Source organism: Toxorhynchites rutilus, chromosome 2 (assembly GCF_029784135.1).
Source record: "Toxorhynchites rutilus septentrionalis strain SRP chromosome 2, ASM2978413v1, whole genome shotgun sequence".
NCBI lineage: Eukaryota > Metazoa > Arthropoda > Insecta > Diptera > Culicidae > Toxorhynchites > Toxorhynchites rutilus.
The window spans coordinates 277831419-277847441 of NC_073745.1; the positions used below are offsets into that span (position 1 = coordinate 277831419).

The window sequence follows — 16023 nt, forward strand, 5'->3', positions numbered from 1 at the left end:
ATTTTTTTGACTCGATTATATACAGTGAAAAGAAACCCGAGACTGTATTTAACCAAAAAAGCCGAAGATTGTAAAATGCAAACACACATCGCATTAAAAATTTCACATGATTGTTGTACTACTGTTGTAGTTTGCACAAAACAAACTGTACGATTATAAATTGGAGAATGAATATATCATTCACTCTATCTGCTCCAACATTCGAGACATTGTTGTGTAAAGTTTGCGAATACTTCCGGTTTTGTGTCTTCTCAATATGAAGGACAAAAATCAATTTATGTACAACGATCAATGGCCTCAACAGATGGAATCTGCACAACGCATCTTATTTTGCTGTTTATGATTTTGAAATATCGCCTGCGTGAGCAAACTGCGAACGAGCACACACATTTGCTGACCATGACCATTGCACAACTCGCGACAAACACGGTAGTTACACGGATAATCATTTCCAATAGCAAACAGGTCTATTACGATGCCCATTACATGCGAGGGCCCGCCCGGTAAGGATGTTGCTTGCACACTAGTCTACACACTTACCTTGGTTATCGCACGTGTTCCGTTGAATTTCTTCACAAACTCTTCCGTTGTGGATACCACAAAGTCTCGCTCGTGTCCTCGCTCAAGTCCCAGACCGGTGCCATGGGACATACTAGGTCTGAAATTGAATCGGAGAGAAGGAATACAAACACTGGTTAGTTTCTTCTGTTATTGTGGCAAAATGATCCGGAAATCGAATGGTATTCAAAACACCTTGTAGAATCAGTTTGTGTTTCAGCATCATAGTTTTGCTTTATTTGCACTACTAAACTTTCCACGAATTCCTCGGGAATAGTCTTGGGCCGTGGTGCTCTACGGCAAAATATCACGTCCAGCACTTTGGTCCCGGTTTTTCGACCTTTCTCTATTGGCCCCTGCATTTGAGCAACACATCAACAACAAACGTCAGGCGTAATTATAAGAGATACATTTTTGCACCGAGCTCGAGGTGCTGCCGATGCACCCAGTGAGGATTCCTCCCGAACACTGGGGCCAAATTTTTCGCTACGTGAAACTGTAGACCACCTTTTTGGCATGTAGTGTGCGCTTGGTTTCACTTTTTGTATTGCACACGCGTTCACCGCCTTCGCTACAAATTATGACCATGCTCTTGGTGGATATTCGGTTTCGGCGAGTAATTAAAATCTACTACAAACGTAAAGATTGTAAATGACTCAGCGGCACGAACTGCCGGAGTACTGGAAGTTTACGCGGACAGTTCGCCGTTCGGTCAGGTGGAACGGTTACATTTAACGCTTTCGATTAACACCAACAACAACATAGGGATCGCGTCTATCAGTGTATTTCGGGGATGTTGTTATCAGAAATTGAATTGAGAGTACACTCGTGATATTCGCGCCATGTTCGGTTAACACGGAGATCAATTGACACGAGCCGTACAAATCGATTGGACGCCGAATCTGAGCCCCCGGTACGGTCGTGTTTTATGCTTTCGAAACTGTTTCACTTATAGTCGCTTGTTGTACGCAGCTCAGCAGACTTTCATTGCTGTAATGATTATCAAACCTAGCGAAAGTTTCCATTAATCGAGAAAGTTTATGAAGTTGGTGTTTGTAATTGGAACAAAATGTTGATGCCATTAGCAGGATGGCCAAGAAAATTGTCATGCCAAATTTAAAAAACCGACCATGTACATTTTGTTTATTGGTCGAAATAAAATACCTGTGCAAAATTTCAGTTCAATCGGACATGATTGAGAGGTGCCTTAAAGCGCTCATAGTTTTGACCCTCGAAAATCACCCAAAAATCAAAAAATTTTCAAGATAACAGTAAATCTCGACATGCAGTTTTAAGATATTTGGCATAAAAAATGTTTTGTACTGCGACACTAGTAAATGAAGTCCAATCGAGCTAATATTTCGCATAGGGTTTTTTTTTGTTCAAATCAACATTTCGTAGGAAGTCCAGTAGGAAAAATCAAGATGACTATTTTCATTGGTACTCTAAACCATACGTTTTGCCTCGTATTTTGAAAAACGATCTAGAGAGTCCTACAGAGTCGAATTTTGACTCTCATAAAATGTCTAATCATAAAATGATAAAATTTGAATTGAATCTGGTGTAATTTTAACTCAAATTTCAAAAAAACTCAAAAATCTTTTGTTTTTTTTTCGATGGATCCACCATCCACCCATATAAAAAATCTCGGAAAACTAAGAAAAGCGAAGTCAACTTTCCATGCAAGGACAAAAATCACCTTACGCAATAGTGGCACCACTCATAGACCTGAGAATGGGCTAAGCACAGTTCACTGCAATTCGAAAATCAAATATGTAAAAACTATTCGTAGATCAAAAGAACAAAGGTAAACATGGTTGAACATTTTTTTTAGCTGAAGTTAACAACGCTCCTTTGTTCCGAGGTTTGTTTTCCAGTATTCGTATTAGTGATATTCGAAACAGGATATTAACCCTTTGCGGTCGGAATTATTTTCCCTTGAAGGTGAATCTCTCATCTTTCCACGCTAAAAATATTTTGTTTATACCGAATATCGTTTCATATTATTCATGAAAACTCCCTATATATTTGTGAAAAAGTTGACTACTACTAGTGAACTATTATATCGTTGAATAAAGCATTTAGTGTTCCATTACAGGATTCCTTGTTGTGGTGGTTGAGAGCAGACAAACAACCGCAAAGGGTTAATTGAAGAGAACTGGGCCCTAAATCTGCGAAGGTGAAAAATGAATACCGACTCTACTCTCAGTAGCTTCGCTTCGACTAGGATTGCTTCGGCAGTCACCATCAGCAAACCGTGAATTGATTAGAAAATAAAGAATAATACGAGGGCGGTCCTATAAATACTTAAATACTTAGCCTCATCGCCCGATGGTGTCAATATCGCAAGAGAGATTACTTATCGTATAGTACATTCTCGAAAACGGCTACTTTCAACAGAATCGGACTCGTAGTTTTGTTTCGACCGTGTGTGGAACCGGGCGTGTCCGAGAGTTTTGGAAAAATGGAAAAAAATGGAAATTCCGCCGTCGCCATGGCCAAATTGGACGAATTGCGCTACGAACTGCTGCCGCATCCACCATATTGATCGATCACATCGCATTGGAATGAGGATTGGTTATTCAAGGTCGGTACCATCGGAAGAGAGTAATATGAATGGATACAATAAATTCTTGGCGACTCGCCGGCTGTCTGTTTTCGTCTGTACGATTTTTACCAAACTTTTGAAGGACTATGGTATGGTAGATGGTATTAAGCTTCTACGCATTTATTTTAATCAGTTGATACTAAATACGGAAATACCCGGCTTTCCATATGAAACTCTGCATTCAATTACGGTACTGGAGATGATCTAGCGTAGTGGTAACATCCGTGCCTCTCACGCTAAAGGTCACGAGTTCAATTCTCACTCGCGACAAATGGAAGTAAAGTGACGAACCAGCCAAAAGTGTTGCAAGTCACTTAACCCATTTTAGGCCAAGCGTTCGAAAAATCGAACAGCAACTTTGATAATTTTTCATGTCTTTGTAAAGCTACCATATGGTAATGCTTTTGTATCAAAAGATAGCTTAATATATTAGCTACCACTTACTATCAAGTTCACTCAGTTTTGTATAACTTTATTGGGCAATAAATTCGATTTAAAGCAAGCATATTTGGAACGTATTTTCAATTTCAACTAAAAAATCCAATAAAATACAAAATTATGTGAGCTTTTCTAATGTATTACTTTTATAAAAGAACATACATTGCAATATGGGGAAAAAATCGTTCGATTGAGCCCTATACAGGAAAATAACAACCGGAAAAATTGAGTGTTCGAAAAATCGAACGTTGGCCATAACGAACATTTTTTTCTGATGAATTAATACCAACACATCTAACCTCTGCAGCGCGTTTTGGTTCATTTACTTTGGAAGACGGACGTTTTTTTCATTTGTTTTTGCATTCTCATTTGCAAACATTCACAAATATCAATTAATTCAGTAAATATTATCGAAAATCTGTATGATTTTTTGTCCGTAATAACCTTAGGTAATGGTGGCCCGTAGAATTCGTGTGTAGAGGAGCTAGAGGAAATGATCAGTACGTATAACGAGGATTTTAATGAGATTGCTGGTGTGAATATTCTTTCGCCGGACCGAATAATAACCACCCAATTCTCGATTCCATTGTTTTTTTCATTTTGGTACTTTGCAGGCATTGGAAAACGTTTTTTTTCGGGAAATGGATACTTAGAAAGAAATAATTCTTAATCATGAACATTTGTCCACGGCCAACAACAAAAACAACAGCATATGCCTGTCAGTAATAAGTTGAAATTACATCAAATAAGAAATGTCACATCTCATCTTAGGTGGATTAACTTAGGTTCATACTTAGAGACCTCTATCCTCCTGTGCTTTTTCGTTCGTGAATATAAAATTGATGCATTTGTGAATACCGTATATTTGCTAATTGAACTAATTTTCAGTTCGCGGTATGTTTGTGCTTGCAAAAAAAAAAGTGCGGGTTTCGGCCAATGTTCGATTTTTCAAACAGTCATTTCCCAGAAAATGGAAAATGGGAAAAAAATAATTCTTGAACATTGGGGTTTCTTTACCATCAATAATCTTAATTACACCAATGGCTTTCGTCAAAAAAATATTTTTTACAGCTTGGTCGTTAATGGGTTAATATACAGACAAATAACGGTACTTGAAATGCTGTTACATGATGCTAGGGTTTAAGCTAGCGGGAAGACTATCGTGTCGGAGTCATGTTCCGAGACCATTTCTTCTGTACTATTTTGTTGCTCAGCCATAACAAATAAATGAAATGTCTTTTCACTTTTTTCGTATGCTCATGTTTGTTGTGATTCATCAGCCCCGTTAACGCTATTCTCAAATTCCGCTTTTTTAGAGTAAAATATTTCCTCCACCGATCTTATCGTATTGTAATGCGAATTTATTATTCAAGGTTAGGAATCGAAAGAGCGCGGCTTGAATGAAAAAAAAAATAATAGTTTCAGCCTTGTCTCGTTCGCATGAGACGAACTGTGTGAATGAATCAAGTGTGATGAAATTTTTACGCATTATCATCTCAATGGAGCGAGACTGTTACCTAAACAGAGATGCTTATTCATGACATAGAGAATTAAACATGGAATAAACATAGTATATAGTAATAGTAATTATGAATACAACATTACTTCAAACGTCCACTCTCGGTTAGCAGCACATTGTTGAGGGATGGAACCTTTAGTTCGGTAGTCGGGTTGCCACCAGCATTGCCGTTACCGCTGTTAGCAACGCCGACTGGCGGCGGGCTTTGCTCACTAACACTACTGGAATTGCTGCTGTTTCCGTCGCTAGGCACTGCCGTTTCGAGATTGATGACTGGCACCGGAGGTGACGGTTTCACTGGCGCTATCCCACCGCCATCGTTGTCCATAGTAGTATCCCAAGAACCTTCTTCGCCAGTTTCTGCCAAAACAAATCGCTTACTCGCGCGTCTTTTTAGCATTCTTCTGAACACTGTATCAAGAACGCAGGCACTGAACAGCAACAGCACTACCACTACACCGAGATTCACTGATTTCACTGCAGACAGAGTGTCTTCAAACTAATATTTCCGAGTCTCGCACTTACAGGACAAATCCGTTTCCTCTTGCGATTTGTCTAGACTAAATAAACGAACTTAATCATATCGATGGCAAATTATTTGCCGCCGCCGCATATCTTGTCACCATTCGGGCATTTGTATTGCAATCCTACGTCTACACATTATTATTCAACACAAAAACAGATTATCACAATTGACCCGAGAACCCCCTAAAACAGCTCCGCACCGAACGGATGCAAAACAATGAATAAAACTAGATATACAGTTGGCAGCGAGAAAACCTGTATGTGCAACAATCATTAAACAAATGACGCCGATGACCGCGGCCCGATAGCATGCGGAGAGAACATTCGTCGACGAAGTTTTGTGGTCATTAGAAGTCCACATCGGCGGAGAGCCACTTCGAGTGCTCTCAATGGCGCCAAAACACTCCGGGTTCGCGCGCTCACGCAAGTCGGAAAGCACATGGCATTTCACGATTGTGTGTGTGTGCATTGGGAGAGCCCTCTATCGAAGATGATTTGGGGCTTTTCTCTGTCTACCCATCAACCGAAATCACTGAATAATTGAAGAGGAGATGATATTGGCACGTGTGTGTGCTTGTGTGTGTGTGTGTGTGTTAAGTGGATACCAAAGTGTGGACAATTCGGTATGGCGCCACGAATAGTATCGGCTGATTGTTCACTGTTTACCAGACATATCTGACGGCATCGCTCGTGCTGTGTTCAATGAAAACAAACCCCTAGGATACGACATCATTCAATGACTTGACCGGAATCGGCACGTCGTGTGCGGAATCTCACTGTAGAGAAGGCATATGGTGTAATGGAATCGGTGGAGCGGGTTGCCGCGTGTGCGTCCACGCGATCGAGTTGCGAGTTAATGATACAGCCGGTGTTTTTCCAAAGCGAATGAGGGAAATCTATTACATCATCAGTTGTGGGCACAGAAATTACCCAAATGAGGCTCATTTGATAGAAAATCAAATCTCAACGAATTTTCCGTTGATAGGATAACATCGATCCTTATCCTACTTTTTTATCCATAATTGTGGAATTTGAACCTTGAAACTAAAAAAAAAAACCCAGCTCAAGGACATCGGAAACTGAAAATAAGATTCATGAAAGAGTGATAAACACTTATTAGGCATTGAATAAAAGCTGAATTGACCAATCAGTAAAACGTTGAAAATTTGCAAAACAAGTGCCGGGGGAAAGATTGAGGCCCCAAAAACATCTACAGTAACATAAAGGCTGCCGAGAATTTCTTACTGTCAAGCGAAAGGCAAAAATGGTGGTGATTGACAATACCTCTATTGATGGTTTCCGTTTTCAAAAAGTCATAATTTAGTTGAACAAAATCTTTCTATTGATAAATAAATGTGGGAACGATTATCCTTTCCTTCTGAATACACAGTGAAAGTACGTATTCAGAATGTATCACGGTTCCTTATAAAATTTGTTGTGGTATATTAATCTAAAGAATCGATACCAACCATTGCTTGTGTAAGCTATGTAAGTAACGGATTATCGAAGTTTTACAAGGTGTGTTTATTGCTAATTGAGGAACAGTGTTACCGGCTAAATGCCGCAAAACAGCTGAACATAGTGTACTGCGAAACACCTTCTTTTGGCAAACCATTCCTACGTGAACCATGTACCCAGTATTGCCATAAGTTCTGTCAGTAATTTGGAAATTCAAAACTCGAGAAAAAAAATGAGATAAAAAGCACAAATTTTTATTGAAGGTATAAAAGTATCTTGTGCTCCCGTGACCGATTGGTTAGCGTCACATCTAACATGCTGGGGGTTCGGGTTCGATTATCGTTCTGGTTGGGGGTGTTTTTCGTCAAAAAAAAATCTCCGACTTGCACTGTGGTCACGCGTATTCTAGAGCTTGCCACTCAGAATGCATTCAAGGCGTGTTATTTGGCATAGAAATCTCAACTAAGTGCTAATAAAAATGATGCAAGTAATACTACGTTGAGACGGCGAAGTGCCCATAGGAACGTTAGTGTCATTTAAGAAAAAAAGAAGATGATAAAAGTATCTAAAATTAACATTTTTTCATAAAATTTAGGAATGCAGAGTCGTGTACGATTAGGTCATTCGCTAATCGCTGCACGGATCATCGCAAGTAAAAGTTCGTGGGCTAACATCATTTCTCTGTCACATCACAATTACAACAAAATGGATTTCCGAGCGTTCACCAGCTTAAGCCACTGTTTAGTCCGATGGCAGAAAATGAATGGGATTTGGAGAGAAAAGCATGGACGAGTGAGCGAGTCAGCGAGACCATTTCCCTGCCAGTGGCAAAAAAAGAAATGGAATTTGGGAGAGAAGAGCACACATAGTACTTAGGCGGGTGAGCGAGTGAGCCAGCAAGACCATTTTCCTGTCATTAGCAACTACAACTAAATGGATTTTCGAGCGGGCACCGGGTTATAAGCCACCGTTCAGTTCGGTTAATGAATGGGATTGGAAGTGAAGGCGAGCTAGATCATTTCCCTGTCACATCGCAATTACAAATAAATGGCAATGTCTGGGCTACCGGATGACCAATCATTTGCGGAGATGTTATCTAACAGGATAACTGCTAACTACGTTTGCGAACCATTTTAGGAGTTTTTCCGTATTTGTTTCAATTTGAGCGTCAATTAATGGCTCATTCATCGTCTGTATAAACCGAGCTGTGCATTTTCACGCAAAATACGACTTATGATGCGCTTGGAAGCGTTCATTTCGACTGCAAGATGCTTTGGTTTACGATGACGATTGCCCCGAATGCGTTTACGTACGGCATGGATGACATTGTATAGCCGTACCCACCTCGAACGTCCCTCTCTGGGTCTAGCTTCAACATCAGCTGTTTCTCAGTACCGTTGTAGTGTACGGAACACTACTCGTTCAATGAGAGAAAGCTGTTTGAACAGCTCGTAGATCTATTTTGGTTAGGAAACCGAACAAATATTGGTGCAAGTGAAAGAGGAACATCATGCTATATGACTGCAGTGTTACTGCTTTTCGCTCCATATTTCTCTGCTGGTATCAGTCGTAATTTGAATTGTTTTAGCAGTCAAATCTAAAGTTTGGTTGGGCAGGAATTTCGGACGAAATATCAACAGATTGTAGCTCATAAAAAGATTGTTGCCATATCGTTGAAGGGTTGAAACACGCTGGGGAGGTGAAAATGAGCGACCTTTTCCAAGGCTAGAAGCTAAAATTTTAAATGTCTAAATACAGGAAAACTTCGATATAACCTACCCTCGATATAACATCATTCGTTACAACGTACATTTTACCTCGATATAACGTACACATTTTCAATTGACGACTCTCATGCCAACAGAATTAAACTACTTTTTCGGAAGAGCCAAAGCCTTTTCTATCTCAAAAATTATAATTTTAAGTAATATGACCGTTGCACTGAATATTTCGCTTTCGTTTGTTCAAATATGATCTTACAGAAATCATTTCCTCCAGTGGCATTCTTTTGATTTTACGTGCTACAAATCATGACACAAAAGAGAACTAGACAACTCTGCTTCGGTTCGCACTTCATGATACACGAGAAAGCAAACCAAAACGTCATGAACGCATTTGTTATATCGATTCAGAAAGTTTATATTTTTCTTTGCTTCATTACATGTCGAACCTCTCCATGCAGCATGAAGCAGCAGGATTATACGGACTACGCAAAGCGAATGATTCATACTCAATTGATGCAGCAGATCCTGAGTCATGAGTCTCAGAGAGTTCAAACTATATGAATTTTAGTTAGATAGATGCTCAGGGAAGGGTTGTCAGATTATATTTTTTTAATTTTTAATGCTGCTATCCCTTGAAACATATATTGTCATAAAGACCGCAAAGTTTTGCTAGCAATACCGCTCCAATGAGAAACAAAAACCCTCTCGTTTTAGTTCTTTTCCATTGTGTATCATTCAATATGGACAGATATCCAAACACTGAAATACAGAAATAGAATTTCACTGAAAAAATGTTTTAAATATTTTGAAGATTCAAATTATTTTTTTCAAAAAATTTTTTTTATTAAATTATCATAAAAATTACCAAAAGTAACCGTGCCCTTTATACAATGTATGGGATACTTGTTGGTATTTGTATGGAATATTCATATAATTCTGGTTCAGAATTTAAAAAAATGTTTTGAGAAAAAAACCTTTAATTTTCAAAATAAATTTGTTTAATGATTTTTTTTTTGGAAAATGAGTTTGTTATGAAAGCTATAACAATTTCCTATATTTTATAGTCTGTTTAAAATTATGTAGTTCATATAGTTTTTCAGGGTGTCGACTCAAAATCGGAAAAAAATCCCTGATATTCCCTGGTTTTCCAGTAATTTTTCAGAAAAATTCAAGATATAAAATAGTAATCACACTATCTACTAGTACTTTAGCTGTACTTCCTAAAACATTTAGATAGTTTAAACAATGAAATTTAAGAACTTCTGTCGATATCTTCCAATTAGACTTGTTTGTGATTTTTGGATAAGTTAAAAGACAACTGAGAAGTGTCGTAAAAGATTTAAAAAATGGATTTATTGATACTTTTCAAAGTTATCTTGAAGCAATCTTCAACACTAGTGCAAAATGAGTCATTTTCATTTTGATTCGGATCAATTTCATGAAACTTTTACGATTTTAACTTCTTTTTTCCGACTTTGCTTGTCTTCTAGAAAAGAGAATGTAAATTTCGAACTCGTAGAAAATAATAGCTCAACATTTTTATTGATGCTATTCTTTCAAAGTGAAACATAGCAAACTTGTCGCATAGCACAACCGTATACTCCCACATCTTTTCATAAAAACATTCGGTATTAATGGAAAACCCCTCTCAACGTTAAGATTTCAACACGAAAGACAGAAGACCATTTTTGGTAAAAAAATGCGTAAACCTATCCTTTACAAAAATGTTCCAGTTGTTCATTTTTCGGATCAAAACTTGTAAACATGTTGTTTTTGTTGCTAGTAATATAAGTCTGCTGGAGCTCCACTGATACGTCCTAAATCCATCAAGTATCAAAATAGTCAATAGTCATAAGTTTCTCGAATCGTTTCCAGCCAATTATTCATGGGAATCATTGACGCAAAGATCAAGGATACATCAACGCTTCAAAAGAAACCAGTGCTTCTCATCCCAGACAAAATTTCAAGATTTGTTTGTGGTAAAATTTTGGTGAGTTTTTTGTTTATCCATAAATTTTTTGATGAATCGTGTAAAATAGCAATCCAAAACTATCCATTTTAAAAGTTCTTCTTCATTTTAAAAGTTCAGCTGCAGTTAATACCGTCCATCGACACAAACAGAAGTTTGTTCAAATATACAATTCCCAAGTCTTCTTTAAAAGCGCCAAGTATATTTCTGATGCTTGAGAACATCCCAAGAACATTGACGTCATGTAACGATATACCACCTTCTTCTGTTCTTCATCCTAAAATCTGACATTCAGATCCATCTGCAGTCTTGTCCAAAGACTCTTACAAAGTTTCATCGAGCACAGATTTAGAAATCGGGGCAAAGCCAAACATCATCAAAAATCTCATATTTTCATACCCTAGTTAGCCCTGTTCAGCTTTCTGGCTGTTACAAAACATTATTTTCAATACGACCATGCCTTCTTCATCAGAGCGGATATTCGTGATACATAACTGTTTCCAGACACCACAGGATCTCAGCTTTGATAGTATGGTTTTCAAGCATGAATTTAACGATAGTTTTTGAAGAAGGAGAAGGAAGGGAATAGGTTAAAGCTGAACTGCAGGTGCCAAATACCAGCAAAAACAGCGCGAATGTAAAAGCCGTCTACTAGTTTACTGTACTAAGGTGTCGTGCACAAATTACGTAACACAAAAAATCCGGATTTTGGAACCCCTCCTCCCCTCCCTACGTAACGCAATTTACTATCTCTAATACACAGTAAGTAACGCAACCTCGACCCCCCCTCCTTCCCCCCTTCTCGCGTTACGTGATTTGTTCACGACGCCTAAGTAGGAAGGAGAAGTTCACCTACAGGCCGAAGCAAACAACATATACTGAAAAACCTACAGAGTCAAACTAATCAAATACAATCATTAACTTTCTAATTACTTCAATAATCAAAATTCTAATTTACGGAATTTCATTTTTCCCAGATTGGCAACGGAATTTCCGAATTTTCCCTGACATTGTTTGAATTCCCTAATATTCCCTGATTTTCAAGAATTTTCAAGGTAGTCGACACCCTGTTTTTGAGCTCGAATTTATTGGAAATTTTGAGTTATTTTCAGCGGAAATAAATAACATTAAACCCTACATTAAAACCTACAGAATTCTAGTTATGGATTGGAATATAGGAAATAATTTAATCTTTCATAAAAAATACAAAAAATATAGAAAAAACGCTGAAAAAAAAATATTTTAAGAATTGAAATTAATATTTGAGGGGCTTAGAATGCAAGGGGTGTAAGTGACTTTATCGATTTCTCTTCATCAACTTTTTCTTCAGTTAATAACTCAACTGCAAAAACGTTCCAATTTGAGTTTGCTATAGAATCCGATAGATGAGGCTCTGACCTGTCTTCCGCATTGTCAAATACAGCTGGGAATGTATTTGCAGCTAAGTTATGACCAAAAGAGAGAGTCGATGTAGTGAAATCGATGAAATCACTTACACCCCTTTCATTCTAAGCCCCTCATTTCTGAAAAAATATATAAGAGGGGCTTAGAATGAAAGGGGTGTAAGTGATTTGATCGATTTCTCTTCATCAACTTTTTCTTTAGTTAATTACTCAGCTGCAAAAACGTGCCAATTTGAGATTGCTATAGAATCCGATAGACGAGGCTCTGACCTATCTTCCACATTGTCAAACACAGTTGGGAATGAGTTTGCAGCTATGTTATGACCAAAAGAGAAATTCGATGTAGAGAAATCGAAAAAATGATTTCACTTACACCCCTTTCATTTTGAGCCCCTCATATATGAGGGCCTTAGAATGCAAGGGGTGTAAGTGACTTGATCGATTTCTCTTCATCAACTTTTTCTTTAGTTAATAACTCAACTGCAAAAAAGTTCCAATTTAAGTTCGCTATAGAATCCGATAGATGAGGTTCTGACCTATCTTCCACATTGTCAAATACAACTGGGAATGTATTTGCAGCTAAGTTATGACCAGAAGAGAGAGAGTCGATGTAGAGAAATCGATCAAATCACTTACACCCCTTTCATTCTAAGCCCCTCATATATTTGAGTTTCTGAGCGAAAATTATATGAATAGTCCATACAGCTACCAATAATTGTTCTCCCATGGCCGAGTTGTTAGCGTCACACCTAACATGCCGGGGGTTGTTGCTCTGCTTCCTGCAGACAGCTTGCGTGGAAATTTTCTGCTTCGAAATGCTTGCTCCGTGCAATGCCCGCACTGCACACTAAGAAGAAGGGGAACATTCGCAACTTTAGCTCCGCCCTCGCATGTTATTGGCAATTTTTATTCTAATCTTGCTCTAGCCAGCAAGCAATTAACTAATTGAATTGAAAATGTTCAAATTTCCTTTTTGAGGCTGATATCACACTCCACAGTTTTGCTCGATACGAAGTTCGAGAACACAATCCCCTCGAAGGGTCGGTAGTTTTTGATTGAAATTTGAAATCCAATGTTCGAGGCCTCGATGAAATTATGCGCCACGTTGGTTTTCATATCGTGAGGTGATTAGTGTTTGTGTACACTCGACAGAAAAATAGGCGAAATTTTTATTCGCAGCAATGGCGTCGAGTGAAGCTTTTGCACCCGGGGTGAAATAGTTGAATTGATCCTCTTCCGCCAGAAAAGTAGAAACATTTGCACCCAGGGGAAAGTCTGCGTTGCACCCGGGGCGGAAAAGTCGACTGGCATCCCCACCACCCCATTGGAAATCATATTTATCCAATTTCTTCATATAAATTTGATTCACTCTACACCCCTAAAATTGTTAAAATTGATACCAAAAATTAAACTAATTTTTTTTTCGTGCAACAGTCATTTGTTGACACTTGACTCAGCACATTATAATCTTGGAAACAATAAACATTGATTTACTCGAAACTAATTTCGTTTTTATCCGCCCACGTTGATGCTGGTTTATGTTTGTAGTAGCAAAAGGCCTTTTCAGACAATAAGAAAAAAAGTTTTTGTGAGACTTTTACCGTGATTTTCAATGCTGGTTTGCAAAGCTTCCTTCCGGTAATTTTAATACCAATCTTTGAAAGGCAGTTGTAGCTAATAACAATGCAATATGGGCATTGATTGATACAAACCGTCATATCGCGAGATCGCAGGGAGAATAAACTCATCGAACTCGATCGACCATTAACACACTGGAACACGAAACTTCATCACTGTGGTAATAAAACAACTGTAGCTCTCACTTTATTTCATAATATTTGGTACCGTCCAATATGAAGCATCTCAAATTCACATTCGAATTCCACAGACATGCAAATGATGGAAACAAAAGTTTCAACCCACAATGTTCCCCATAACAAATAGTCACACGCAACAGGTTGCCCCACCAAACAAAGTGGCCCAATTTCAATGTTGTTGATGTTGCATTCCTGGCAAAGCCCAACATTATTCGAGGAATGCGTTTGCGGATTCCCCTCAGGCTAACACAGTCAAGGAAGACTGCATTTTTACACACAGCGAATTTGAACTTCGCACAAGCAATACTTTCCTCTTCTTACATAAAGCTTCGCAAACATGTGGTTATGCGGTGAATGGAAGAAAACTTTCACTTGTCAGGTGAATGAAAACAAATTGTAGGCTAGTGGATTTTCTCCTCAAAGGTGCCGATTTGCTCACGCTTTTTTCTTTGATGAACTCAACTATGCACTAAATCTGATACATAATAACATGCGTACACCGATGGCAGCATCAATTCAACTTAAGAGCAATCATTCCATCAAGCTCCCATTCATATGAATTATACAACTGTTATCACACAGATCACAAATACCACGAACGGTGACAAAACAGATACGAAGATTCACTGGAGATTCCATAATTTGCATTAGAAGAAACCGCCAATGTTATTATTCAATCATCGCATGATAATCACCAAATAACACCTCCAACTATTATCGCTTATAGCTCTTTTAACACACTGGATGCTTTGTATTCTTCAATTATTCACTTTTAGCACAGAAAACACATCACAACGCAACCGTAAGCTATAAACCTTCCCATAACGCACAAATGGGCAATCGTAGCACCGAAATCCGCCACGTCCAACTCACGACTGGCATGCCGGATTGATGTTAACGCGCTCGCGCTCCCCTCATCGTCGGACCTTGCGAGAAACCTGTCCGCCTGAATCACTCGCCACTTGGATCAACGTTTCCGTTTTCAACGAAGCGTACAACGGAGTGGTACGCTTGCTTGAGAGGAGTTTTGGTATACTTGATGAGAAATGAGTCGAAAAGACGTAATGCCGGTGAGAGCCGATATCCAGAGTGCAGAGGAGCGAGGTAACTACAGGCTCATTCTTTAATATTTTGTAAAAAAAACAAATCAACGATATGTTGTTATGATGAGCCCATCTACTCAATACCACTTTGATCATCCTGTGGCGGTTTAGGCATTGTGATGTCTCGAGTGTCTTTTTTATCGTGTGAGATAGCCAGTATGGACAAAACGTCATTTTTTCTGCAAATATTGTGAAGTTCGTCAGATGTGTAAGATTAATATTGAATTTTCAAGGGTCTGCAATGTTCAAAACATCTACATCTTAAGCGATAAGGGAATAGCAGCAGCCAAGTCCTGGTTTTTAAACCTAAAGATCTCTTCAGCATTGGATGAATGTAGGATAAGAATTTGATCGTTCAAGTATGTCTACAGCCACTTGATTGCGATGAATTTTTTGAACAAAAGTAAGCTCTTTTGGCACTAGTCGTACTGCGACTTTTCTTATGCCCAAATCATCAACCAAAATATGATATCTCGTGAGACATATTTAATTCATGGGCTAGCTCTCTCAAACTCAAATGACGTTTCCGAGCACCATTCCTTTTATTTTGACAATGTTTTTATCACTTGAAGAGACCATCCTTGAGAGGGCAAATCGTTCATCTCTTCTTGGCCATCTTTGAATGTCTCGTACCGTTCATACTCCCGTGTTGAATCTAATTTACATTTTTTCGAGAGAATTGTTTCTACAAAAGAGCTAATGCTAAAATTTCTATGCATTCTCAAATAATACCCGAAGTGAAAAACAAGCGAATCGAATAAAATAATTTCGTAGTCCAACGTCAACAATGCACCATGGTTCAGGTCCAAAATTATTGATGAAATAAAAAATATAACTTTTCTTATCTTTATAGATAGAGGTAAACATAGTTCAACAATGTTGTAGCCTCAGCTATTTGAGA

General features: G+C 38.4%; 1 protein-coding gene across 2 annotated transcripts in view; it reads right to left on the bottom strand.

Moving 5' to 3' along the window:
• Positions 1–16023, bottom strand: part of LOC129769593 (acetyl-CoA carboxylase) — a 51918-nt gene that overhangs the window by 29810 nt on the left and 6085 nt on the right. The window contains exons 1-2 of one of the 2 annotated variants that reach the window (XM_055771958.1): positions 5210–5615; positions 541–658 (exon numbers count right to left, since the gene is read on the bottom strand). In XM_055771958.1, the coding sequence (XP_055627933.1) occupies positions 541–658; positions 5210–5523 (432 nt within the window). In that variant the 5' untranslated portion in view covers positions 5524–5615. Of the gene's footprint in view, positions 1–540; positions 659–5209; positions 5616–16023 lie in introns of those variants that run through there. The other variant, XM_055771957.1, reaches the window with a different exon arrangement.